The sequence below is a fragment of the Urocitellus parryii genome, chromosome 9 (assembly GCF_045843805.1).
Source record: "Urocitellus parryii isolate mUroPar1 chromosome 9, mUroPar1.hap1, whole genome shotgun sequence".
Lineage (NCBI taxonomy): Eukaryota > Metazoa > Chordata > Mammalia > Rodentia > Sciuridae > Urocitellus > Urocitellus parryii.
The window spans coordinates 141,338,140-141,366,104 of NC_135539.1; the positions used below are offsets into that span (position 1 = coordinate 141,338,140).

The window sequence follows — 27,965 nt, forward strand, 5'->3', positions numbered from 1 at the left end:
GCACCTGGCATGTGGCGCCTTCTGGGGCTTCCCCTCCTCCTGCCCACAGCTGGCCTGACAGGACAGGCTCCTCAGCTTCCTGTCACCCTCTGCCTCAGGGTCCACTGGAACCACTTGCTCCTCCCTTTCCCCTTTCCCTTCAAGGCCAGCTGCTGGTTCGTGAGGGTGCCCCAGGTGGCCTTCCTTCCAGCCAGACACAGAGGACCACGCTGCATGACCTGCTCTGAGGAGCCTCATTCCTATCATCCAAGTGTCCCCACTGCCCAGCACAGATGTGGCATGCAGAAGGTGCTCGGTCGGTGCTGAAACAAGTTCCAACAGCCTCTCAACAAACCCTTCACTTAAACAGCTGGCCTCCATCTTCGTGGTGCCACACCCGTGGGGGCAAGCTCTGTTGAGATTGGAGAGACCCCGAACCTGTACTGGCACGTCCAGACCTTTTTATCTGGTCCCAGTTTCCTAAAGAACACCGTATTCCAGCTGTTTATGTGGCATTTACATGTAATCAGAGAGCTGTGTGTAATCAGAGGTGGTTCCACACCCATGGCAGGATGTGTGCAGATTCTGTGCAGCCACCGGGCCATTACTGTGTCCTGTACTTGAGCATCACAGACTTTGACACACGGGAGGTCACTAGAACAGGTGCCACCAAGACTGAGGAGGGACTGGGTTTCCAGGGAGTCAGACGCAGACAAGCACTGGCTTTCCAGACTTCTTTAATCGGGATTAAGAAGGGGCAGTGAAAGCTTCTGGCTGCCTCCAGATCAGCACCTACGATGGGCTCAGGGGATTCAGAGGGAGGGGAAATCTGACTCGTCCTCCTCGGCCTGCTCCAAGATGGCCTCGCACCTGTAGCTCTTGATCAAAATCTCCTCCTCCTCCTCTTCCTCCCCCTCTTCCACGAAGCCCTCCTTACTGCCTTTCGTAGGATCTGCAGGGGTGTGGGTGTAGTCCTTGGGCCAGTTGTAAAGAGGCTTCAATTTCCTGGTGTAGATGAACTTAAACCATCTTCGGAAGGTTTGTTTGATAGTTGAGGAGGTCATCGTGTGGGCTATTTCCCTAAAAATATCACGGGTTTTTTTTGCTAACTCCCGAACCACCGGGTCTTCATCCCGGACTGTTTTTTCAATAACTGCAACAGTAAAAGGGCACTTGGTTTGAAGCAGCTCTCTCTCAGAGGCCAAGAAGCTCCAGCCCTCAGCAACCCCACTGCCCTCCACAGTCCCTTCCTGTCCACTCCCTCTTCTCACTCTCCCTCCCCTTGACGGGGATGAGTAGCATCTCATTAAAAGAAAAATGGAAATAGTCACTAAATGTCCACTGAGTTTCTATTATGTGCTTGGTAGCATCAACATAGATTCATGAGGCTCATGTACACACACTGTATTGATCATAATCATGAAAAATGTTTGCTATTCAGCTACACGATTAGACCCTAGGAGCTGCTTAAAAGTTAAGGTTACCATAAAATGAAGTGATGCACACATTTTAACAAGATGAGATGAGCACATGTTCCTTGGCATGGGAGGTGTTTGACACATGAGTAGGTGAAAAAAGTCATGATAGTTGCAAACACTAAATATGCAATGGCATGTATGTTTTAAAAAATATTCGGGATAACACGTATAGCAAAATGCTAATGGGGTCCTAGGCGACAGCAGGAAGTGGGGAATGATGATTTCATTTCTTAATAAAAGAAGCAGAATAAGGAGGGGCCTTTAGAAAAGAAAGGATGGGGAGAAGGAGCAGGAGGAGAGAGAGGAAAGAGGTGGTAAGAGAGACCAAGGGAGAATCCTGGTGCTGCTGAATGAACGAGAGCGCCCCCTAGTGAGCCAGCGGGGCGAGAGGAGGTGACAGCATAAATTCACAGGGAGTGAGAAATGTGGGACCCGCTGGGGCATGCTGACCGTGGAGGACGTGATGGGCACCTCTGTACCTGCCGCTCAACTTCGTAGGGGAGCCTAAAAATGCTCTGAAAAATAAAGCCTCCTTTTTTTTTTTTTATTTGTAAAGGAAGGAATGAAGGCAGCTCCCCTATTTTCTAACTCACCTGCTAGTGATCAATTCTGACCTAAAGAGGCAACAGAGGCTAAGAGGGGGAGAGGCCTAGGACCCAGACACTGTGGGAGAACAACAGGACCCTGCTAGAGCTCCCTCCTCTGCCAGTGGGACGGGGGCTACCGTCAACTAAAGTGGGAGGGAGGGAACAGGCTTTGGTGGCAGTGGTGGCTGCTGCTGCTGCTGCTGAGGGCCCAGAAGCTAGGACAGCGCTGTCCCTCAGGAGGGGCTGCAGAGGCACTTGCTGGTTGGAGGAGTGAGGGAGTCCCCAACTGCAGTTCCCAAGGGCTCCAGGGGGAGTGGTCAGGTTGCAGGGAAAGACTGGGAGAGAGAGCAAGAGACACAGAACAGAGACCAGGAGGTGCCCTCCCACCCGGCCCTCACACTGACTCCCCAACTAACCGTCCCCTGCCCCTGTGCCCTCCTTCCCTCTGGGCACCCTCACGTAGAACTCATGTGACCAGAGTCACAAGTGGAGAGTTTATTTGGACCTATGCATAGATGTGTCATCATGACCTCGGTACTTACCCTCCAGCATGACTTCGATTTCATCTTTGATTAGTAAGTACGCACCCAGCTTTGCCAAGTACCCTAGCACAGAGCGGATTAAAGTTACACCAAAATACATCACGGAAGTGCATTCCCTGCTGTTTCCTGGCTACAAGCTTTGCTTTCCTTAACGCAAAGTATCTACAGATGATCTTCCAATCATCCATTAGTGCTTTCAAATGGTTATTATTTAACTATTTATTACAAACTATTTATTGAAACACAGGCCCGTGTTGACCCAAGTTTAAACCCAAGTTTTCAATTCTGTGAATTTTTTAATGAAATGGACACAGATGTGTTAAAATAAGTTGTAAATCATAATCTAGCACTTCCTATATAATTTGTTATCGTTAAAAAAATTAATAAGTATCATCACAAATCATTCACCTATTATTACTTTTTTTTTAAGAATAGAGCTTGAAAAACACAAATATATATCTCACAGTCACCCCGAGTGGGGTCTTTGTGACTCAGTGGCAGGTTCACAGGTGTTCCACAAGCGGGATGACGAGACACCTGGGTTAATGAGTGACTCTGCAGCTAACTCATCTTCCCTATGTCTAGGTCACCAGTGTCCCAGAGGTCACCAGAGTCCCAGAGGCGTCCCTCAAGCCCCTTGCAGTTTCTTCCTGCACCTTTCAGAGCATGCTCTCTGGGGTCCGCCTTCTTGCTGCACTTGAGCTTGGGATTCCCATGGTCTTTGATGCAGCCATGGTGCGTCCATTCCCACGGGTACACGCAGAGCTCAGTTTTCTTGAAACACACTGTGCACCCTGGCTCCGTGTTACACATCATCTCTACCTGCGTTCGCCTTATGACAGCCGAGTACCTCCAACGGAGATTCGGTGGCACTCAAAGCCTAAAATATTTACTATCGGGTTTTCAAAAAAGTTTACTGAACCCTGCTAGGTGATGTTCTATCTTTTATTTATATTTATTTTTAGTAGCTCTGGGGATTGAACCCGGGGGCACTTTATCATGCCCAGCCCTTTTTATGTCGAGACAGGATCTTGCTAAGTTGCTGAGGCTGGCCTCCAACTTCACATCCTCTGCCTCAGCCTCCTGAGTTGCTGGGGTTAACAGGTGTGCTCCACTGTGTGTTTTATCTTATGAATGCAGCCATCCTTTTTTTTTTTTTTTCTTTTCCTGCCAATGGTGGACATTTGTGCTGTTTCCAGTTTGGGGCTATAGTGAGTAATGGTGTTATGGACATTCTCGTGCATGAATTCGAATTGCTGCTTGGTATATAACTAGCATTTACTGGGTAATGGAGATACTTATGTTCAGCTTTAATAATTACTGCCAAACAGTCTTCCAAAGTGCTTGTACCGATTCTCACTTCCCCCAAAGCCTGGAGACATTCCCCACCTCACTGCCTTGTGTCCGGAGGCCTCGATGTCCAGGAGAACGAGTCCTTCAGCTTTGGCTCCCCTCAGGTCCCCGTGGCTCTCAGACCTTTCAATTTTCACATGAAGTTTAGATCAGCCCACCCAGCTCCACCCACACCTCCAAACCCCAGGTAAGGATCTGCTCAGGACCAGGTTGAGGGCTCGGGAGACTGTGACGCATCTCATCCTTCAATCCACCAACAGGAGACAGCGCTTCACCTGGGTTTTGTTGTTGTTGTTTGTTTTCAACTTCTGTGGTTTTCTGCTTTCTTGTGTCTCGGTGTTGCACGTCTTTTCTTAGTCTTAATACATTTTATATTTTTGGAGTTATATTTGATAATTCAAAAATTTAATTTTTCAATTTGTTTGTGTACCAATATCCAATTGATCTTTGTGTATTGATGTTGTATCTAGAAACTTTGATAAATTCGTTTAATGGTATTTTTTAAGAATTCTCTCCAAGGTTCTAAACGTGCCAACACTTTTGTGGAAATGTTGAAAGTGTTATTTTCTTTTATTCAAACTTAGACATTTTATTTCTTGCTGTTGCCTTACTTCAGTTTTGGATCATTCACGGCCTTATCTCTTCAGGTGGTTTCGTCTGCCTCGCTCTCTCCCTCCTCCTCCTGTAACATGAACGTCGAAGCTTTCTCTGTGTCTCGTAGGATCTCATGCTCTTTCCACATTTCCCATTTTTATTTCTCTAAGCGTTGATCTTGGGGCTAAATCCTTTGCTGTGACATATTTAATTCTCTCATTCTCTTTTACTTTCTTTCTAATTTGCTGCTGAATGCCATCCATTGAGTTCTGCATTCTATCTCATTATTTAATCATTCAAATATATGAGTCATGTGTATTTTAAACTCTAATATCTTCAACAACTGCACATCCTGGATTCCACTTCTATGGTTTTTTTCCTTCTGGTTGAAAGCATTTCTATGAGACTGGCTAATTTTGGTAAAAATAAGCTATTGTATGAAGATGTGGATTTTCTGTATTTCAAAAAGCCCTCCTTAGAGAAAGTAGCAATTTACAGTGTCACTAGTGTGATTGGTCTTTTCTTGCCACCTGACCAAAATGTATAGTATAAAACTTTTTTTTTTCCTTCAGGACTGGGGATTGAACCCAGGGGCACCCCACCACTGAGCTACATCTTCAGCTCTTTTTACTTTTTATTTGGAGACAGAATCTCACTAAGTTGCTGAGGCTGGCTTCCAACTTGTGATCCTCCTGCCTCAGCCTCCCTAGTAGCTGAAATTACAGATGTTACCAGAGTATTCAGCTAGTAAAAAACTTTTGATTTTCATTAACCTCATGGACAGAAACCTTTCACCATTCAATTTGCTTTACTGTATGTGTAAAATTGTGAAAGGTCATATATAAGTGCCAAATATATGTATTTTTCATATATTCTTTGCCAATTTTCCTACTGAATTGGTTGTGTAATGGATTTGTAAGAATTCCTTTGATAATGAGTATTCACCCTTTATCTATGATAAGTATAAATATTTTACCTTAATTTGGCTTTTAACTTGGTTTCTGCTGGTTTTGCCTCACCAAGATTGTCATGTAGTTAACAATCTTCTGTTATGGCTGCTAGGTTTAGACTTTTGCTTAGAAAACTTTTCCTTCTTCCATGATTATAAGGCAGATATTCCGGATTGTTGTTTTTTTTTTAAACTTTTTTTTTTTTTTTTTTTTTTTTTTAGAGAAAGAGAGAGAGAGAGGAGAGAGAGAGAGAGAGAATTTTAATATTTATTTTTTTAGTTATCGGCAGACACAACATCTATGTTGGTATGTGGTGCTAAGGATCGAACCCGGGCCGCACGCATGCCAGGCGAGCGCTCTACCTCTTGAGCCACATCCCCCGCCCTCCGGATTGTTTTTATCTTGTTCTATTTATAATTATGAGTTGATTTTTTAGCATTTGACTCTTTGACTATGTGGAATTTATTTAATGTAAAAAGTTAAAAATGAATAAAATAATTCAAAAAATTCCCAGTGGCTTACTAGGTGTCCCACATTGTCTAAGAAGCCCACTATTCACTTTCTAAAATGCTGCATGAGTTGGGCTGTCTGCATGGCGTCCTGTTGCGTTCATCTGTCTGATCATTGGTTTGATGGGGCCAGTTCCCCCTCCTCATTCTTTCATGCCTACTTTTACACTTAGTTTGAGAATCAGCATGCTAATTTAAACAAAAGAAATCCTATTGGTGCTTTAATTAGCATGGTTCCATGTATAAATTTAGGAAATAATTCATACATTTTTTGGGGGGTGGTACCAGGGATTAACCAAAGGGCCACTTTACTCCTGAGCCACATCCCCAGCCCTATTTTGTATTTTATTTAGAGACAAGGTCTCACTGAGTTGCTTAGCTCCTTGCTTTTGCTGAGGCTGGCTTTGAACTCGGGATCCTCCTTCCTCAGCCTCCTGAGCTGCTGAGATTACAGGCCTGCTCCACCGCACCTGGCTTCATCCATTTTTTTGTTTTGGTTTTGTCTTTTCCGAGACATGATTTATACCCTTCTCTTTATTCAAGCCTTGTGTCCTTCAGTCATGTCTGCAAGTTTTCTTCACAGGTGTACTGCACACATTCCAAAGTTCAGGTTTAGATGTCCCCCCTCCCCTCTGTCCATGCTTCCTTCCGTCTTTCCTCTTCCCATCTCTCTTCCTCTCTCATCTTCTTCCTCCCTCCCTTAAGCTGACCACCCCGGGGGCTTCTGCTGTGCCCTCTGGAGTCTGGCTGGACTCCATCCACCTGCCTCTACTTTCCTCAGAAAAGCTCTTCCTCGTTGTTGTAGTTGGTGGCTGCAGATGTCCAAGGCTTGCTGACGATGGAGTTGGTTGGTGCATGTTTTAAAGTTGTTCTTTGGACAGTGACTTTTAGGCAGTGAAAGGAAGGATGAGCTGTGATAGGTCTCTGTCTTAAAGTTTGAAATCGCCCTATTGGACGCATTCTGTGCAATCATTTGACCAATGCAACTGCATTGCACAGACACCTCTGCTCTCAGCTCATTATTAACCTCCGTTCATCACAGATGGCACCATCACAGGTGCTGGGCATCATAAAGAGAGAGGATCTGTGACTTAATGCAGACTTACACTGCTAGACTCCTCTGTACCTCGAAAGACAAGAAATAGGATTAAATTTATTTACCTACTAAAATAACCGATCCTCTCCTCAGGTATAGCCGGGAGCTCCCCAGGAACCCTAAGGTATCAGATATTAAACCTGAAATGTGGCTCTCGTGAGAAGCAGCCTAAGAATGAAAAGGGAAAGAACCATCTCTCAGTTGTTTAAGCCACTTTTCTCCCTTCAGAGAGGCTGCAAGACAGAGGTCACGATTGCTCCCACCGTATCAGCCCCAGCGGAGCCTGCGGCGTCCTGTGTGGGACACGCTCTCTGGCAGGCGGCGAGCTGTTCACCGTGTGACTCCGGAACCCACCTGTGCTGAGCTCTCTGCCACCCCCACGTGTCTCCACTGCCCACGCTGGTTTTCAGGGGACCAGGCCACGCGGGGTGGCAATGGAACTCCAAGAAGAAGAGGAAGCGGGGTTCTAGTTTTCGGCCATCCCAAGCCCCGGCCACGGTCACACTTAACTTGTTCTGTTTCCTTCACATTCTTTCTGCAGGATCCCCCCTGCCCTCCCCCATTTCGTCACTTTGTGCGGCCCTTCCCTTCTGTCTGTGGGTCTGAACGGTGGAAAGGGAAGGGCTACTCACAAGGTGGTTACAGATGTTGAGCACCACCAGCTCAAAGTTGTAATTCTCATCTTTGAGATAAACTGGTGTGGGCCACCTCAGCTGGGAGGCACAGCCTCTTAACGCGTATTGACATGCCTGTGGGACACAAAAGGGTCCCTCAAGATCTCTTCTTTTGTGGTTGCATAAAACATTGTGATTTTCTGCAAAATTCAGGGGGGAAAAAAGTCGTACTTTTGAGACTCTTATCTCCTTGTCCTCCAAAAACAGGATCAGGGGCACCAAGGCTCCAAGGGCCAAAGGGTTGAGCATCCAGGTGAACTGACTCATATCCTTCAGCAACTCACCAAAGTGTCGAATGGCCATGCTCCGGATGCCCCCATTGTTCTGCCAGGTGCATGCGGAAAAGAGAAAGGGCCTCATCTGAGCACACTGGTACCACTGCTGTCTTCAATCAACACGATCTACTTATCTATCTATTTTATATGCGTATATTCGTATATTCAAATGTATGAAATTATTATTTATTTTTAGGAAAGATCTCGTCTACAGAGCTCTTCTTTTGGTTTTAACGTAAGATTTACTTACCCATCATCGACCACAGCCAAGATGTAGAATGGACCTAATGCCCACTAATGGAAGAATGGATAAAGGCCACACGTGTGAGTGTGCACCTCCCCTCTGCCCCACAAGTACTCTAAGTCATCATAAAGAAGAAAATCATTGCAAAAACTACAACGGACCCCAGAGGACACGATATGGCATGAATTCGGCTAGGCACAGCATGGACAGACAATCCCTGCCTGCTGGCCTCACACACACACCCTGAGGGAGTCAAACTCCTCACACAGAGGGGAACAGTGGTCGCCAGGAGCTGGAGGCGGTGGGCGTGGAGGAATGCAAGACGTGTTCATTAGAGGGTCTGAAGCTTCAGTTAGACGGATGGATGAATTTTGGAGTGTTAATAATGTATAGCACGTTGACTATGGTCAGCCATAATGCATTTTGTACTTGAAACTTGCAAAGAGATTAGATCTTAAAATGTTCTCACCATAAAAAAAAATGATATGTGAAAAGATGGATTACATTGGTTAGCTTGATTTAATCATTTAACAGCATGTGCATATATCAAAATGTCACATTGGACAAAAATAATGTATGTGATTTTCATTTGTCAGCTATGCTTTAACTGGGGAAAATATTGAAACTGGTTAAAAAAAAACATGAAAAGTTTTACTTACCAGAATTCAGATGGTGTTAAAAAAAAAGTCTTGTGTAAAAAGTGAATTTCTTAAATTTAGGAAGACTATAGTACTTAATCATGTCCTCAAAATATAAACTGGAATAATCTGCATAATTGTGGATAATTTACCCAGGCTGTGTTCAAGGCTAGAGGACTTTGCGGAATTGCAAATCAATAGCCATGGGAGTGCCTCACCTATGGGCATACAGCTGGCCAAGTAGGAACTGACTGCATTATGAAGACTCTAGAAGGGAAAAATCTCTGCCAGAGTCAGAAACTATTTTTAAAAATACAATCTTCTCTTCTAGTATTGAGGAATTATCATCTTCTAGTATGGACATCACTAACTTACTGTCCTCTTTCACCCATGATCAGAGACTGTTCTTCAATTCTCCTTTCTTTTTTTTTTTAGACTTTTAATATTTATTTATTTATTTATTTATTTTTTAGTTCTCGGCAGACACAACATCCTTGTATGTGGTGCTGAGGATCGAACCCAGGCTGCACGCATGCCAGGCGGGCGCGCTACCACTTGAGCCACATCCCCAGCCCTGATTCTCCTTCCTTAGGGACAAACTTTTCTAGATTGTCACAGTGTAGTTACAAAATAATTAAATAAAATGGTCCCACAAATACTCATGCCTGGAGCAGAAAAGCTGGCTCTAGGGGGAAGAGTGCCACCTGCCGGTGAGGCCAGGCTACGACAGGACCTCCACTGGGGCTTCCGCTGAACCCCACAACCTGGCTCTTGTACTCAGTTCTCCTCCTAACTCACGTGATCCATCAGACGACAGTAGCTGGAAGCGATTTTGGCGCACAGTGAGGAGTAGATCACCCTGTCCAGTTTGCATAGAAGTTTCCGGAGGGTGAGCAAGGCCCGGATGACAACGGTGTGTTCCTTGGAATGGAAGGCTTCCAGGATGGATGTCAGTAGGCTGCAGACATTTTCTATCTGCATGAAGAAGGAGGAAGATGGTGGGATCTGGGAACTGGAGGAGATTAGAGCTAGTGTTTGGCTTGCATGTCTGGCCTGCTGGCCCTGACTCGAAAGAGTCACTTGTCCAGTTGCCAAAAATTTTGTGGCCTACTATTTTTAAAACGTCATTATTACAAGTCGGGGCTGGGGTTGTGGCTCATGGTGGAGCACTTGCCTAGCATGTGCGAGGCACTGAGTTCAATCCTCAGCACCACATATACATAAATAAAAAATAAAGGTCATGGACAACCAAAAATATTTTTTAAAAAGTCATTATTAAAAGTTAAATTGTATTAGTTTAGCATTAAATAAAACCAAAGGTAATACTACAAAGTGACGGATTCCCGATTATTTTGGTGACAATTCACTATTTTCTACACTCCTGAGTGGTGGAGGCCACTATCCAGCTGGAACACTGGGCTTCGTCCACAGCAGGGAAACCTGAGCCCAGATCAAGGCAGTACTTCTATTTCACTCTCCTCGCTATTCTGGATACAGAGCCCCCCTTTCGTCAATGACATTGGCCAGAGCTCTGGACAAAGCAACGAAAAACTTGATGCTTCCTAAAAGAATGTTCACTGCTGATAAATCTGTTCACTTGCGTGATTTATTTAAAGCAAACAGACCATGGCTCATGCTGTTCTAAATGCAAAAGCGGTGTTTACGAACTGGCCTTGAGCTTTTGGAGACTATGTTGAATAGGTAATGGAGCCATCATGGTTAGTTATTATTAGTTATATTATTAGTTATTGCTTATTATGAGGCTCATTCTTAAATCAACAATGAGTCACGCAGCATCTGCAGTCTCCGCGTGGTACAAGACCCGTTGGAGTCTGGAACTGCAGAACCCAGAGGCAGGCTCAGTTCCAGGGACTGGAGGGCTTTTGTCCGATTCAGGGGGAACCAGGCCAGACGGTGACTCCCAACTGTAACCTGTGTTAGGATCAACCGAAGATTCTTTTAACACACAGACTGAAGGTCCTCAACCCAGAATTTCTGATTCCACAGGGTGGGGTGGGCCCCCAGGATCTGGTGGTGATGTTGGTGGCTCTACAACCGTACTTTGGGGTCCGTGACATGAGGCAGTGCTCATGGGGGGGTTGGCTCTGAGAAGGGATGAGGCCATTCAGTGAGGTCCACCTTGAGCTGACGGTTGGGAAAGGAGAAAAACGTGCCTGTGGCAGCTGACGGAGAGGGTGAGGCGTGGAAGGAGAAGCCGCGTGCTCCCCAGATGGACTTGGTGAGTGCACCGTGGCGCTGGAGGGAAACTTGCTGAGGAGTCTGTGGTGTAGACTGGAAGAGGGGTGATCCTGGAGGGCCCGGGTGATAAGTTTTGAGGGCAATGAATGATTTTATGGAAAATTTATAAATAAGGTGTTAAAGCCCCTAAGTTGGCTTATATTCTCTTCATTTAACTCAGTATTCTTATTGGAAAAAAATATACTAATTGTGCTGTGATTTACAGAAACTGAAAAATAATATCGATGTTTTATCGTAAAGATCTCGAGCAGCATCGGAATATCCAATTACGACTTTGGCGGTGCGGGCGGACACAACCCCCCCACGTACTTCATTGATGACAGGGGCCATGTTGGCGATTTTCTGGAGACTCAACTTGCTGACTACAGGGTTGGAGTCGTTGATCCAGTTTTTGTAGAGGACCATAAATTCTTCTGGGAATGGGTCCTTGAAGAAGTTATTCAGAAGCTGAAAGAAAAGAGTTAATAAGTTAATGATGAGTTCAGGCCAACTGTGGCATGATTTCTGCCTGGCACCAAATCAAGACATTTTCAGCAAACCAGAATACAAACTCCAAGAGCTTGTGTGTATGGCTCTACGCGTTTGGGTGCTCGTAGAAGAGGGGACGGGGACAGCGACTAGAGTAACTCACAGATGCTTTGCTTTGTTTTCATGGCTTCTCTTCATCATTGGAAACTGAATGACCCATTTAAGACTCATTCACAGGGTGGAGTTTTTTTGACCGGGGATGATGCCAACAGGTGATGCCTATAAACGGCCTGGTGAGCAAAAGAGTCCCGGCCCACGGCCCTGTGAGTTACGGATGAGCGGAGAGGCTGGTGCCCTGCAAGACTAGACACTGTTTCAAAGAAGGAGCCGAGTTGTGAGCTGAGGCCAGGACTACGAAGGAGAGCTGGCAGATGCTGCGAGAACATTCACCAGGTACTGGATTTCGACTGTGATGAAAATTTGATTTAGAATGAAGAGTGATATTTAGATTTGGACGTGAAGGCCGAGTTGGCATTAGCTGGATAAAGTGTTTGAAGGAGACACTTCCAGGGATGGTGATCATGTACTAAGGCCCTGAGGTTGATGAGGCAGGGTGTGACTGAACTCTTTTTAAAAGAGCAGCCACAGGGTAGGGGGCAGGGAGGACAGGAGGCAGGAGGGACCCGGGGGCCAAGTTGAGGGGGTTTAGTCTGTAACAGCCAGTTTCCCCCAAAGATGTGATTATCACGAGCCATCTTGCACCTAAAACAGGCACTCAAATATGTGCATTTTTAAAATCTCTTAAAATATGCATTGACAGCTTTAAAAACACAATTTTCATGGAAGAATTTTACACGTTGCTCAGATAGGTAAAGAGTACAGGGAAAACAGGGGAAAACTGGAAGGAAATGGTACAGCAAGAGCCGGTGAGAGGGAGGGGTCAGGCTTTCCTTCCACAATCTTCCAGAGAGCTTTCCTCCAAATTGCACAGCTCATCAGAAGTGTCCACCACTTCCTAGAGCAAGACGTTTATTCAACGTCCATGGCGTGGAACGGAAAGCCTAGGAGCCATGGAAATGCCAGACACCCCTCCTCCAGTTAGTGGTTCAACATCCTAAACCACAGCAGTCAGACAGACAGATGATAAGGACGACACAAAACAGTGAAAAATAATGACCATCTGATGTGGACAGCTGGAAACAGACGTGTCACTTGAGTTTAAAGAAATGCTAAAATCCACAGGGCGGCCTCCCTCATCCAGGCGTGGCTCCCCTCCCTGGGCCTCAGTCCACTCCCCGCCGTTCTCCCAAGTCTTGGTGGGAGTGGGCAGGGGTGGAGGGGAGAGGCTGCGGGCAGCTTGGTGAGGACCAGGGGAGGCACCAGACACCACCGCTCAAGCTCTCCTGGAAACTCACTTCAGTGAAGAATATTATGGTGACGATATTGTCTTCGGACCTTCTAGGACCTTCCACGGAGATCTTGTAGAAATAATGTAGAGTCTCTGGGAACTGTGGGAAGTTGAACTCACTGAGAGTTCTGTAAAGGAGAAGAAGCCCCAGTGAGCAGAGAACGAGAGCACACGTCCAGTCCTGATGGTGAGGAGAGACGATGCTGCCCTCAGCCTTCCAGCTCGCAGGTGGGAAGGACAAGACACTGCCCACCGTTCCCTAATCCAGGGGAGGCCGCAGCCCACCACGGGTTCTACAGACTGCAGAGCCAGCGACCCTGGACCTGCTGCCGTTTCTTCCTGGCCCCTCTATCCCGTCTCCCACATCCTTGGCCACACAACAGGAGGAGCTATTTCTGTGCAAGATCCAGTCCTTGTCCAAAGGGAGAAGAAATAGATGTCTAAAGCTCAATTCAAGACAGCCACCCAGGTCACCTAGGGGGTTTCGAATCAAGCTCTTCCTTTTAATTCTGTGAGGAAGGAGAGAGTCGGGGCCCATCTTGGGCTGCTCAGGAGAAGAGGCGGCGAGCTCTGGTGCACTAAGCCATCCTCCAGACACTTGGACACTGGCTGGGCTCACAGTGGTTCTGACCATGGGCCTGGATCAGCTCGGTAGAGGCAGGATCAGGAAGGGGCCGTGACAGAGTTTCCATGCCAGGACTCACACTGGCTTCCTTAAACTTTAAGGTGCATTCAAACCAGCCAGATCTCGCTAATACAAGAGTCTGAGTTTTAACTCCCAGTTAAAATGCTGTTGCTGCTGGTCTATACCAAGCTTGGAGTCAGAGGATCTAAGATACTAAGGACAGGGTGACACTTAATTAGGGTCCACTTGTAGGTTGCAGGAGTACTACACTCTCACACAGGAAGTGCAAACAAGTGGCCATTTTTAAAGGCACCCGTGAACCACATAGGCTGTCCTCTCTGGGTTGGGCACAACTTCAAATGGTCTGTCATGTTGACAAGGCACCGTAGCTTAATTCTTGATCAGAAAAGCTGATCCCTGTAATCCTAAACGTGCTGTTCACTGAAGACTGACTAGAAAACAACCTTTCCAGTACACAAAAACTGAAAGTTCCGTTCTATCACATTTTCCAAAACTTATCTGGCTCGTTGGACACAGGTCTTTACTGGAGCTCTTTAAAGCACATCTAGAAAGATCTGGTGCCTGAAGAGCAGGGAACAGCTAACATCAGAAGGGAAAAACCAGACTGACCTTTGGTCCTCTGAGAGCTACCTGCAAGAGAAACCTGTTCTGCAGAGAGAGGATAATTGGGTATCATCAGGTAAAAGAGAAGGCTAGGGAAAATATCCCCCCCAAACTCCTCAAAATAGTTGAAGAAAAAGAATCCAGAGCCAATCCAGATCATTTGGAGAGATTTAGACATTGGAGGAGATGCCAACTGTGTTCTCTGTGACCTACATGAAGGAAGGTGGAGAAGGTGGCACAGAGACCAAGCCTCCTGCACGGCGCCCCCTTTCTTACTTGGCAATGAGGTGAACCCCGAGTTGGTGATACAGTGCTTGGGAAAACTGGTTCCAGCAGTTCTTTTTCTTCAGAGCAGCATCCACCTCTTGTAATCCGGAAGAGTTGAGCAGAGCTCTCAGGGCGTCCCGGGCATAGCTAGTAAAGGACAGCCAACTTCACACAACCAAGTACGCATGCCCTGGCCCTGCACCCCCTCTTAGGCAGGATAGGGTTTGGAGAAAGGGGATGTTTCAGAGGCAGGAGGTCACCCCACACGGTCATCTCAGCAGTATAAGGGGTGGAGTTTGAATTAAAACCGTAGCCACAAGATCCTGGGCTACCCAAGGAACCTCTTGCTAGTTTATGGGCTTATTGGTAAGAGATGCTGGACAATGTGACAGCCTGCTGAAGGTGTCCCTTTCCTTGGTGGACGCCATAAGTAGATAGGATAGGTTTCCATCTGCTGGGGTGGTTCGCCTAAAGAGCAGGGAGTGGGGCATACATCCAGGGCCGGCTCCTGTTTCAGGGTGCCCCCTGGTTTAGATGTCCACACTAGACAAGGCAAACCGCTGGGCTGGGATGCAGTGCTGCCCTCCTCCCTCACCCCGCCCCCACAGAGCAACGGGAGTGGACAGTGTCCCGGGGCCTGGTGGCCTCTACATGCACACACGGGGGGGGGGGTCCTGCCTAGGTCCTCGGGTGGCGCTTCTCTGAAGGTACTGTGCCCTCAGAGGAGAGGACAGGGCAGTGGGTGAATGCACCCGCAGGAGGCAGGAGCCCCCGGGGCCCAGGGCTGGACGCTCGTGGTGGGCGCTCACAGCGGCCGGTCCTGGGGCATCACTCTCAGCTGGCTGCTGTAGAAGAGCTGCAGCATGAGGGCCAACAGGAGGTGCGGGAAGAACTGGGCCACGGCCTTCTTGTAAGAGCCCACGGGCAGAAACGTGCACAGGGCCTGCGACGCCTGTCGGGAGGAAGAGGCCCGTGAGTCTTGGCCATGAAGAAAGGCGGAACTCTGCACCCCACCCCTCCAACCCCAGGAAGGCAGCTGCTGCCTGCCATCCCTTCAGCAATAGCAGAACCAGGAGCGCCAGAGCGCCAGAGTCCTACCAATAACCCAGGCCCCCGGTGCTGAGCAATCCAGGGAAGCGGCATAGGTAAAGGGTGGGCCGGCTGGTGCCTGGGTCTTTTGGTGTGCTGACCCCTGGCAAGCCAGCACAGGAGATCTTCACGTCCCAGCACCTCGCCATGTTCCTCTGCTGTATTTCTGCAAAACCTGAATTTATTCCCCAAAATGGTGATTTGGGTCGTTGGGGGTGCATGCACTGGACGCAGGTGCAATTAGCCCTTCCCGTGTCTAGATGACCATGTGATTTAGCCGGACGCTGCCCCTCTGCCACCTACACCTGCACCCTAGCTCAGTTCAGCCAGATTCCCGGGCCTCCTGGCGTTCCCCAACACAGGTGAGCTCCAGTCACCACAGGACATTTGCTCTTCTGTTCCTCCTGTACACATGCAAAGACCACCCTCACCAGACTCAAGTGTCTGACTAGATGTCACCTCAGCAGAGAGGCCTGCCCTGACCCGATGACCTAACCAGCGCCTTCCCACCCACACAAATGTATGTTTCTTTGGACACGTGCCACACTTATTTGTTCCTCGCCTCCGTTCTCAGCAGAATGCAAGCTCCCAGGTCTGACAGGGTGTTGGAGAGTGGGTGCCCGAGGGGGGACTGGGATCTCCCCCCGGAAACACAAGTTGGGAGGAGGCACGCGTGTCCTTTACCGCCACAGGCATCATGTTGGTGGCGTCCAGGGAGAAGCGCCTCTTTTCCTCCATGTCCTCCTCCGTCTCTCCGGGCTTTCCTTTCAGGATCAGAAGGATAGTCTTCAGCACAAGAGGGGCCACGCTGCCCTCGGAACCCGCCGCTTGCCACATCAGTATCAGAGTGCTGTGGACACAGAGGGCTGCGGCCTTAGGGGAAGCCCGCGTGGACCACCCCAGGTGGACTGGCATCCCGTTGTAGTGATCCCACCTGTGGTTATCCTCAAAAACAGAGGAAGAAGTGAAACAAGGTCTTTAAAAAAAACAGTCTGCATGTCGGAGTGGTCATTTCTTACTGCTATTTAAATGTCCGTCAAGTTCATGTCAAGAACCCATCCGTTCTCTGCACCCCAAACTCTGCTCCTCTAGCTCCTGATCCCGTTAGTCCAGGAAGAGTGGCACACTTAAAGACTGGCATGGGGATACAAATGCAAATAAAATGTAGACGATTCTTCAAAACCCTAAATAAAATAACTAAACAAATAAAAATAAAACCGGAGCTCATATGGCCAAATGTACCATAAAATTTTAATGGTGACACAGATGTGACTAGAGCCCTGGCTTCTTCAGTCCCCGAGCTCTGTTCCCTACACACTCAGCCGCTGTTCATGATTATTCCTACCTTTGCTCATCTTAAAAACTGCTGCTTATCTTTTTGCCGATATATTCCCGAGACCTTGTGGACCTGTGCAGAGTTCTGATGCCGCTAGCTCAGTCTTCCTGGCTCCTACTTTGGGGCCTGGATTACGTGGATGTACCCACTCTGTGGAGCGGCCCTTGCCCTCAGGGCTCACACTGAGAACCCCGTGGACAGCCCGTCGCAGGCCTGTCTTGTTTTCTTGCATCTTGCTCATAACTTCTCTAGCTTGGCTCCAGGTCTGAGCCTTTTCCACCCGTCCTTGCTCACCAGTGCGTAAGACCTGGGCCAGGTGGCGGGTTTGCCTGGCTCTGCCCGCTCCCTGTGCCACCCTGCTGGTCATGGGCACTGGAGTTGTCAGCAGGTTTTGCCCTCGTGGGTCTATTCCCCCGCAAAGGCTCGAGGGCGGATGACACTGTGTGCACAGCGGTGCCTCACGCCTGAAGAGGGGGGACACCGAGTCTCCCGCGCTCTTTCCAGGAATGTAATGGACAGTGAGCTATGGTGTGGGTTCAGCCTCCTAAAACCAGCAATCTCTCAGTCAGGGGAAAAAAGTAGATACTTTGTTCAGAACGTTAAAAAAAAACACTCTATGAATTTTTTCCCTCAAAAAAAAAAGAGTAAATTCATAAGTGGGAAGAAAAGATCCTTCATCATTTTGAGAAGTTTGTTCCTGTGTGATCTGTGATAGAATATGTTGAAAGCCTCAGATAATCGACATTTCTTGAGGGCCTACTCTGAGCCAGGTATCCTACAAGGTTACAACTAATAGATATGATCTTATCTAAGTCTCACAATCATCCAACATGAGGTAAAGATAGATATCCTCAGAAATAAGGAACTGGCCTCACCATGACGGGTGGAGATTGGAGCCAAGTCCCTCTGACTGTGGAGTCTGAGAACAAACCTGGGTGGGGGTGGGGGGGGCAGTGGGGGTCTCCTTACTCATCGGCGGGCACCGGGTAGTCCATGAGTTGAAAGATGACCTTCTTGGGTGAAGTGCGCGTCAGCAAGGTGGTGACCCGCAGCATGGAGTGCTTCATGCTGTGGGAGGGATCTTCACGCAGCTTCTTATAAATGAAATTCACAATCTTAGACACCTGGAAGAGAAATTCCTCAGATGGACCCCAGTCTCCCACGGCAAAGCCACCTTTCAACCAAAGCATTGCTCCATGAAAGTTTCAGAATGATCAGAGCAGCAGTGAACACACAAATACGCACCAGCAGAAAGTGTGTGTGATGTGTGTGACCACACAGTGCACTTCTGTAGAAGGGGGACCAGCAGGAGAGGAGGATGGGCAGGGAGAGAGGAGGGGAGGTGCCGGGGCCCAAGTTGATCAAGTTACGCTGTGAGCCTGTAGGATGGCGCCACAGTGGGTCTCGCTCTTCTGTGTTACTATGCGGTGATAATTTTAAAAAGCTGGGCATTCATGAATATTGGAGAAATGCCCATTTTTAGAAAATTTGTTTTGGGAGGCCAGACTTCATTATATAAGGCATACAAGCTTAATGATAGAAATATATATATATATATATATATATATATATATATATATATATATATATATATTATCTTAAAGAAGAAAGTGAAAACAATTGAGTAGAATAATGATGGACATATTTATCTCAAAAATTGTTCTGAGAATTAAAGAACTGAATCTGCATATTGAGGGCTCGAACTGGGATGAGAGGAATCAGCCAGAGTGGTGAACCCTGAGCCATAATCTCACAAACTCTGATCACAGGTTCCATGTTTGTTTTACTTCTCCTCCTTTTTTACCAATTCCTGAACAGGAGAGTCCCCGCTAGACCTGGAATGTGTCTGAAAGCAATGAAGTCTCGAATAGTGCAGAGCCCTCTCGTACCATGGGTGCTCCAAGCACCAGAGACCTACACCTCGTCTCCTCCAGGGACCTCCTCACTGTAGGCCCAGAGCTGCTGCTGCTTGGCCTCCTCCTGCTCTGATGCGGCTTAGCCCTAGAACAAGCCAGCCCCGGCCCTGGGTGCTCAACTCTGGGGTGATGATCTGTTTCAAACTCAGAGAAACACTCGATGTGTTAGACCCACGCAGAGCTCCTAAGGCCACACAGCATGATGTGCCACTGGGGCGGGGGTGTATTTTTAACCCCCTAGGCTTGGTAGCCCAGTTGTCTGTGGGAGCTGGGGAAGGATGATAAAGTCAGAGAACCCCATTTTTGTTCCGTTCTATGTGGTTAGTGTTTTACTGTAACAGAGGATGTTTGTTTCTGGCTTTCTGGTGGTGTTCTTTCTCTCCAGGAACTTGGAATGGCTTCATCTAGCCTCCCTTGGATGCTCCTTCCTCCTGTTAGAGGAGAACTCTGTGGAGCAGAGTGAGTGGGGTAGTCATTGTAGGAGCTCCTTGGAAAAAAGTCCCTTGCTCTCTCTCCCTCTTGCAATCTTCCCTTGCCCTTCTGCCTGCCACCATGAGAGGATGCCACAAGGAGGCCCTTGCTAGATGCAGTATCCTCAAGCTGGGACTTACCAGGCTCCAAAACTGTAAGAAATGAATCTCTATTTGTTTTAAATCACCCAGCCTCAGGGATTCTGATATAGCTACACAAAGCAGACTAAGGCAGAAACCCCCTATATTCTTTCCATCTTTCTTTACTTATCAGCAAGGAGAGGGTGTTATACTATGTGAATGACAACAAGTAAAATAAAAGCAGCTGAATTAGTTTTGGGTAGTGTTTTTACTCATTTGGTAACAATGAAATGTATTTGTGTGTATATGGTATAAAATATAAATTGTTTTATTTTGGTAAATGGCATTTTGCAATATAGATGTGGATAGCAAAATTTATGTAATAGTTTAAAATTATTTAAAACTAAAATTGTTCTTTTTATTTAGAAAAACATCAAATTCGAACATCAACAAATAATGAATACTTGAGAGAGGGAGACCTCCGAGGAAAGGTGACCATCCTCGTGTGCTGACACACATCATGACACTGTTCTCCCATGTGGTGAGGACACGGGTCCATCTTTCATTTTTCCTAAACTCTACAAACTATGCCAAGCTGAGGGTCCTTGAAAACTTGCCTTCAAGGCTGTGCAGATTTCAATTATAACTCTACTGTTATTGTTATTGAAAGATTTATATTAAAAAGATCAAATATGGCAAAATATTATCATTTAATATGATTGATTGGGTGGATATTCATTATCATATTCTCTAAAATTTTCTATATGGTGAAATATTTCATTTAAAAAAGCCTCATTTTAGTAAAGTGACAGAATGAAAAATGGCAAGGACTGTAAACTGAGAGAAATAGATTTAGAGCAAAGTCAAAAAGTAGACTTGAGAGACTAAGCCCTCCCCGCCTCTGCTCACTGCTGAGTCTTACCATGATGACCTTCTGGGAGTGGTACTGCAGAGTCAGCTTCAGGATGGAGGCTGCCTCAGAGGCAATTTCAAAACTGGCTTCAGACAGTTTCATCAGGAGGGTCCACACAAAGTCAGTCAGCAAGGAGGGCAGTAAAGTATTTCCTACACTCTGCAACCAGAAGGAGAGTTGTGACCTCAGACCTCATAGCAACACAGGAAAATGCTGAACTCAGACCCTGGGGGAAGCTCCAGGGCCAGACAGGACCTCGAGACTTTCATGGGCCTCTGTGGGCTCTTCCTTTATTAAAAACTAACAGAAGTCATATTTTCTAATAGTGTCAGTACAAAGACGACTATAATCCAAAGGTAATTTTATTCGGTTTTGTGTTCTGATTTTAAAACAATTCTGCTGTCCAGGTATTGTGGACATCTTTAGCTTTGGAGATGAGTTTGCTTAGGTCAGAAACAAGTACAGTGGGCATATGCAGGAGGAGGTGGGCAAGAAATCAAGGTGACTCAAATGTGCACATCAACAACTAGGAAGAGAGAGAGGGTCTGTCAGCCCACCACTGAGGTCAAAGAATGACTACGCCAACAACCCTCTTCTAAAGTCAGAGGAATATCCATGGACTGAAAAATTAGATTACAATTGTATGATTATGGACCAAGGAAAGATGAATGAACCCTTTTCTCCTTGTGCTTTACATGAGAAAAATCACATTCTTCCAAGTTCAGAAGGTACCCAGTCCCACCAGTAAAGCTTTTCTGTATCGTCCACAGGACTGAGGTCTGAGTGAGAATGTGCTGAGAGCCATTGCCAAGTAGGAATGACGCATGGCATGACCCAGATCATTTGCAGTGACATTGCATGTAAGGTGACCTTGCTCAAGGACCAGGGCGGATCCAGGGGTTTAGGGCGGATCAGGGTTTAGGGGCTCCTTGGGTTTAGGGCGGTTCCAGGTTTAAGGTGTATCCTGCTGGGAATAGGGCGTATCCTGCTGCCTCCAGGCACCCGCTCCTTGAGTCCCCGTTGAGTTCTCACGGGATTGAGAGAGTATTTGGGATGGAAGCCCAGTGGAAGCGTGAATTTTGCCCAGAACCTGTGTGTAGAGTGCCGGTGACAGTTTGAGAATAAAGAGTTGCTGTTTGAATCTACAAGGTGTGAGTGGTTCGTGATTTTGTGCCCAGCCAGACTGCGGCAAGAATGGAAGACCACCAGCCCTGCTTCCAGTGGGCAGGGGTGAAGGGTGGGGTCCTGGAGAGGGATGGAAACCAGAAGAGGGCAACCAAGGCTCCGCGAACCCAACCCAATACTGGAAACAGTTGGCCTGACTTGAAGAAAGCCAAATTGAATGTGAGATGCTGAATTAAAAAAAAAAAAAACATCAGGAGGAGAAATATTCTCTTTTGAATATTTATTTACTCAAAAAATTTAATCTAGTATCTATCTGAATGTTGTGGGAGTTTCTCAGTGCAACTTAGAACGAAAGTTGGATGTTTCTGTGAGGTGAAGAAGGTATGAAGGTAGACAATCAGAGGATGGCGTTCACTTCATCAGATGAGATCAACACAGAGCCACAGTGTCACCCCACGTCTACAGACCTTCTCTTGCTATTGCACCCCCTTGCTGAATGCCCTGGATGCTCCTGTTGGGAGTCCCCCTGGCTCCAAAGACTAACTTCCCCATCCCCCAAGAAGAGCCGTCCAATGGTGAGCCCTGCTAGGCTCACATGATCCTGGCATCCAATGGTGAGCCTTGCTGGCTCACATGATCCTGCTGTCCAATGGGGAGCCCTGCTGGCTCACCTGATCCTTACCCACCAATCAGACTAGCCCTGCTGGCTCACCTGATCCTTACCCTCCAATCAAAAAGCACCCCATGCCAACTGTCAAACCACCCCTGGCTCTATAAATATGCAGAGTTGTTTCTCAAAAAACAGGCATTTGCTCCGACGACAAGCCTTGTTCGTTCTTTCATTGGTGCCGAAACCCAGGAGAGAGAATGCCTCGCTGCTTGAGGGCCCCTTCTCTCAAGGCTTGCCATCCTGGTCCACTCTTTTGAGTGCTGTTTACAACACCAGATCTTCAGTAGGTGAGTTCCCTTATTGGGTATCCAACTTCAGATGGGCTACGCAGGGGCTTTGACCGTGATCGTCCAGCAAACCTCTGACGCCCAATCTGGAGGAAAGAATACACCCCACCACGACCTTTATGGTCACAGTGGACTCTCTGGAGCCCGGTTCATGAGTGGGAGGTCCTGAAGGGTGGAAGAACAAGCACTCCTCTCTCTCTCTCTCTCTCTCTTAACCACACTTGTTCCTCTCCTGGCCTATGGGGGCCTTTCTTCCCTCCCTGCAGACTCCCCTTTTTAAATTCTGCACACACAACTGGCCTTACTATCAATTAGACAATCAAAGTCAATGGCCCCCAGGAGGATCCCTAGACCCTGCAATTCTCAGAGATCTGTTTAACTTCTGCGAGCGCTCGAAAAAGTGGAAGGAGATCCCCTATGTTGAGGCTTTTTCTCTTCTTCATTCTCACCCCTACCTATCCAGCAGATGAACCCCCTCCCTACTGACCTCCCCTGTTGGCTCCGTCCACCCCCTCAGGTGCTCCCCCTGACTCGGCTGACACCTTTAGTTCCCCCCAAACTAGGTCCAGCCCCTAGTCCCACAAATAATAGCCCCTTTAAGAGAGGTTGCTGGACCTGAGGGCATTATCCAGGTACACGTCTTGTTCTCTATGAATGACCCATGCAACTCGAGCAAAGGTTGGGCTCATTCACCACAAAAGAGAGTTTCAAAAGGGCCCTCCAGGCTTAGAGCATCACTTATATGTTATTGGCTAATACTCTTCTTCCTGAGGAACGTACCAGAGTCTGGGAACTTGCCAGAGCCCATGCGGATGAGACTCACTGAGTTAATCCCAGTCACCCTCCGGGGCCACTTGCTGCCCCAGATCAAACTCCCAAAACCCCAGATGGCTATCATGTCCTTATGACATATTTCCTCTTGCAGAACTACCTCGGCATCTGGGCCAAACTAAAAAAGCTCAAACAAGGAAGGCCCTGCCATCCTCCTGACTGAGAAATTTCAGATGCTCACCCAGGTCCTGCAGGATGCTTCCTCGGGTCGCCGCCCATCACTGAAAACCCCCCTGGGCGCCTTCTTCAAGTGTGGCAAGGAGGGACATTGGGCCAGGGCATGCCCTGCACCACGCACTCCGCATACCCCATGCCCTAAATGTCAACAACAAGGTCATTGGGGGTCTGACTGTCCTAGATCCCATAGGAGGGAACCCTCCATCCTTCTGGGCATGGCAATCAATTGACGGTGCCTTGGGTCCTTGTCCCTGGCCGTAACGATCAATAGACAGAAACCCAGGGTGCAGATTCAGGTGGATAGGTGCAAGGTTGACTTTCTCCTTGACACCAGGGCTACCTTCTCAGTACTGACAGAATTCTGGGGGCAAAGAGTTGCAACTTCTTAGCAAGGAGTGCCATCCGCCTCTCCTATTGTCGGGGTAGGAAGAAAGACTATCTACTCAAGAAAGACTCCCCTATTACTGTGTTCCATAGACAACTTCCCATTCTCTCAGACATTCCTAGTTATGCCCCAATGTCAAGTTCCTTTGCTCTGCTGAGATATTCTCTCTAAATTCAATACAACAATCAACCTACGGGCTCCTGGCATCAGTCAGGCCCCAGAATTGGCCTGTTCATCTCTTCTGGCCCTTTTGGAAGAAAACTGACCATTCTGCTCCACTTGTGAGGCTGACATGAAATACCATACTAACCTAGTTGACCCGATTGTATGGGATACCCACACCCCCTCCACCATTTCCTGATTATTCAGGACCTTCTTAGCAAGGGGTACCTCCGTCCTGCTCATTCCCCTTACTCCCATACTAGCGGTAAAAAAGCCCAATGGGTCCTACCTACGACTCATCAACACTTCCGTTAGGCCCATAAAGTTCTTCTGGGCCTACAACATACATCCTTGGTTCCCAACCCATACACCCTGCTGTCTCAGATCCCCCACACTGCCACCCACTTCTTGGTCATAGATTTAAAGGATATCTTTTTGCCTTTAACCTGGACTGTCCTGCCTCAGGGACTTCGAGATAGTCCACACCTCTTTGGACAAACCTTGGCCTCCGACCTCCAATCTTTTCACCCCCAGTGCCCCAAATCCACCCTCTTGCAATTTATTGATTATCATCTGGCAAATCTCTTTGCCCACCTGCAGGGAGGAAAGCACCCCACCACAGCCTTTAGGCTATGGTGGCCCTCAGGGACTCCTTCCTTGGGCAGATTCGAAAGTCCTAGTCCTCTCACCTTAAGACTAGGCCGATAGAGGGATGCTTACCTACCCCTTCCTCTCCCTTCTTTCTGGCCCTGGGAGTATCCAGCCTCTCCAGGAGGGGTCCCGAAAAGCCTTGGCCAAGGTCTCCCACTGCTCCGTCTCCATCCAGGACGAGAGCTTCGACTGTCAGGATTCGGTGACGACCAATCTCTGCAGCTCGAACCTGCCACTTAGGCACTCCTGATTTTTTGGCTCTAGCGGGGATGCCCCTTTTGCCAATAAATCAGTTTCCTCCTTCTCTGCGTCCTCTTCCCTCCTCCTTACATGGGTAATGTGTCCTCTCTGCCGGTCGACTCTCCCCTACAATGCCTCTTGGATCAAATATAGCACGCAGGCCTGGCCCTCTTATCCCTTAGACAACCAAAGCAGATGGCCCCTTTCTGGGTCCCTGGTCCCTCCATTCTAAGGGGTCTCTTCCAGGCTTTCTTCTTGCTCTGATCCAATCCTGCTCTCTGCACCCCTTGCAAACAAATTCTTCTAGCCCGTCCAAAGGGCGCTCAACAGATGACAGAGTTCTCCTACTTAATTTCTTGGCCTTAAAGGGAAATCGGGCCTCTCCACAAAAGGCCCAAATAGCATGTATCTAGGGTTCTCTATCTTTCAAGGGAAATTGTGTCTATACCTACACGAAAGACCAAAGATGACTCTCCTTCTTGGGTTTGGCTGGGTACTTCAGGGCCTGGATTACTTTTGAATTTCTCCCTCCTCTCCAGGCCACTATATAATCTGGCCAAGGGCCCCCAAAATGAACCCCTACTCTCAGCGGGAGGGAAGCCCTTTAAAAAGGCCCTCCTCTGGGCACCTGCCCTGCATCTCCCTGACCTCTCCCAATACTTCACCCTCTATGTAAAAACAGGGACAAAGTCTGGGCATTCTGTGTCAGGAATATGGCCCCACACTTGCACCAGTGGCCTACCTATCCAAATAGTTTGACCCCACTGTCAGGGGCTGGCCCCCATGCCTCAGAGCCCTAGCAGCGGCCCATGACCTCCAGAAAGAAGCACACAAGCTTACCTTTAGCTCCCTGATAACCATCTCATCTCTTCACCATTAAAGGATTTCCTTACTTACAAGGGGCTACAGTCACTTCCTCCTTCCAGGGTCCTATCCCTCCTTGTCTCTCTTTGAAAATCCCTCCACCTCTTTTCTGCCCTGCTCTCCATTAAACCCTGCCTCCCTCCTCCCATCTTCTCCCTCACAAGATCCTGTCCACAAATGCCTGGAGATATTAGAGACGATTTTACCCTGCCCTGCCACCATTTCTGGGGACCCCTGCCCTCTTTGGACCTCGTCTGGTTCTCAGATGGTAGCTCCTTTATACACGAAGGGGTTAGAGTGAGGGGTATACTGTCATTTCCCTCTCATCCATCATAGAGGCAAACCTCTCCCACCCAATACCACCAACCAACAAGCTGAACTCATAGCTGCCACAAGGGCATGCGAGCTAGCGGAGGGGAAAACCCTCTCCCTATGTAATACGTCTTCCATATCCTGATCTCCCACGAAGCCATTTGGAAAGAAAGGGGATATTGACCACCAGAGGGACAGCAGTCATTAATTCCACACTTATTTCTGGCCTACTAGGAGCCTCCAGCTGCCTTCCCAACTGGGAATAATCCATTGCAAGGCCCCAAACTGACTCCTCCCTTACTACTATGGGGAATTCCAAGGCTGATCAAGCTGCTCCATCAGCTGCCTACAGAGCTTTACCTCGTCTCCGCTACTCTTGGTTACCACAAGGGATCAGCCCGAAGATCCCCAACAGTTAACTCTTCCAGTTCCTCACTCTCTATTCCATTCTAGTCTACAGAGTTTCACTACTTTCCTTCACTCCTTTTTCACCCTTTCCCCACGTGATAAGACCCTCCTACAACAGATCACTTCTGCTTGTCAGATCTGCCAGAGAACCAATACCAATACTCCATTAAACCTTTCCCTTCTCATCAGGCCCACGGTCATACCCCGGCTGCAGACTGGCAGATTGATTTCACCAACATTCCCCGAATAAAAAACATAAAATATATTCTTGTATTGGTAGATATTTTTTCGGGATGGGTTGAAGCCTTTCCCACTTCCAATAAACGGGCCTCTATTGTAGTTGATCTGTTGCTTACTCACATAATCCCCCATTTTGGGATGCCCACTTCTATCCCATCAGACGATGGTCCAGAATTCACCTCGCAGATAACTCAGGGACTGGCTCATGCGCTATCACTCCCTTGGCATTTCCTTTGCCCTTACCGCCCCCAGGCTTCCAGAAAGGTTGAAAGGACCAATCGGTCCCTTAAAGAGACCCTCACCAAGCTCACCATGGAATTAAGCCTGGAGTGGGTAGAGGTGCTCCCTTGGCTTTATTGCGCATTAGGGCCTTGCCAAAGAAGCCTTCTAATCTCTCACCTTTCTAAGTCATGTATGGCCTCGTTCCTCCAGGACTGCCTACAGAACCCCTACCCATCTCCAAAACCTATGCCCTGCCCCTCCTCTTCCATCTATGCTCTGAACTCTGGTGCTATCAAGCCTGGCTCCTTCCTGACCCCAGTCTCTCTCAAACCCTACCTCCTAACACCTGGTCAACTATCACCCACTGGAGGAAAAGCCCCCTCTAAAACCAAACGGGAGGGTCCTGCTCATGATTATGTGCACTCCCTTGGCGGCCAAACTCAAACTACCTAATAACCAACTTACCCCATGGATTCACATTTCCAGACTTAAGCCAGGCACTCCTACACCTTCATCAGAAGAGCCAACCATCGTCACCTGTCATTAAGTACTCTTGTCAATGCTCCCCTCATTTCTGGCCCCTCTTGGGTCCTCTCTTCACCCTATGTCTGGAGATTCAAGGCAAGTGACCCTAAGGGCCCCCTCCAGCCAGACCCCCTTTTCTTCCTTTTAGATCCCCCCCTTACTTGCTTGAATCTGGCCGGTAGTGGGACTGTTGTGTGTTGTCCTTCTGACAAACCACTTAGGTGTCCAGAGCATGGTGACCCCTGAATAAGTGTGATCATAAGAGAGCACTTTACCAGGTGCCTTCTGGGCCTAAGGAGGAACATGTGTGTTTTATTTATCCTCCCAGTTTTGTAAGAATTTCAAGTATCAGTATTTAAAGTTGAGGTGTTTCACATAAAACCTGGAGAGAGCTGACTGCTCTCAAAGGGAAATATGGTAAAAATGAGCCACTGTCCTCCCTTGGCTGCCTTCGAGAAAGGCAAAGAGAGCAGCAAGCTGGTACACCAAGG

At 47.8% G+C, this 27,965-nt stretch overlaps 1 protein-coding gene across 1 annotated transcript in view; it reads right to left on the reverse strand.

The window, feature by feature from the left end:
• Positions 1 to 791: 791 nt before the first annotated feature.
• Positions 792 to 27,965, reverse strand: part of Mroh9 (maestro heat like repeat family member 9) — a 51,329-nt gene continuing 24,155 nt past the window's right edge. The window contains exons 8-21 of the mRNA XM_026405265.2: positions 23,470 to 23,603; positions 20,385 to 20,534; positions 17,965 to 18,119; positions 16,344 to 16,509; positions 15,380 to 15,522; positions 14,580 to 14,717; positions 13,062 to 13,182; positions 11,488 to 11,625; positions 9,718 to 9,894; positions 7,934 to 8,086; positions 7,721 to 7,837; positions 7,154 to 7,256; positions 2,587 to 2,649; positions 792 to 1,132 (exon numbers count right to left, since the gene is read on the reverse strand). Coding sequence (XP_026261050.2) covers positions 792 to 1,132; positions 2,587 to 2,649; positions 7,154 to 7,256; positions 7,721 to 7,837; positions 7,934 to 8,086; positions 9,718 to 9,894; positions 11,488 to 11,625; positions 13,062 to 13,182; positions 14,580 to 14,717; positions 15,380 to 15,522; positions 16,344 to 16,509; positions 17,965 to 18,119; positions 20,385 to 20,534; positions 23,470 to 23,603 — 2,099 coding nt within the window. The remainder of the gene's footprint in view (positions 1,133 to 2,586; positions 2,650 to 7,153; positions 7,257 to 7,720; positions 7,838 to 7,933; positions 8,087 to 9,717; positions 9,895 to 11,487; positions 11,626 to 13,061; positions 13,183 to 14,579; positions 14,718 to 15,379; positions 15,523 to 16,343; positions 16,510 to 17,964; positions 18,120 to 20,384; positions 20,535 to 23,469; positions 23,604 to 27,965) is intronic.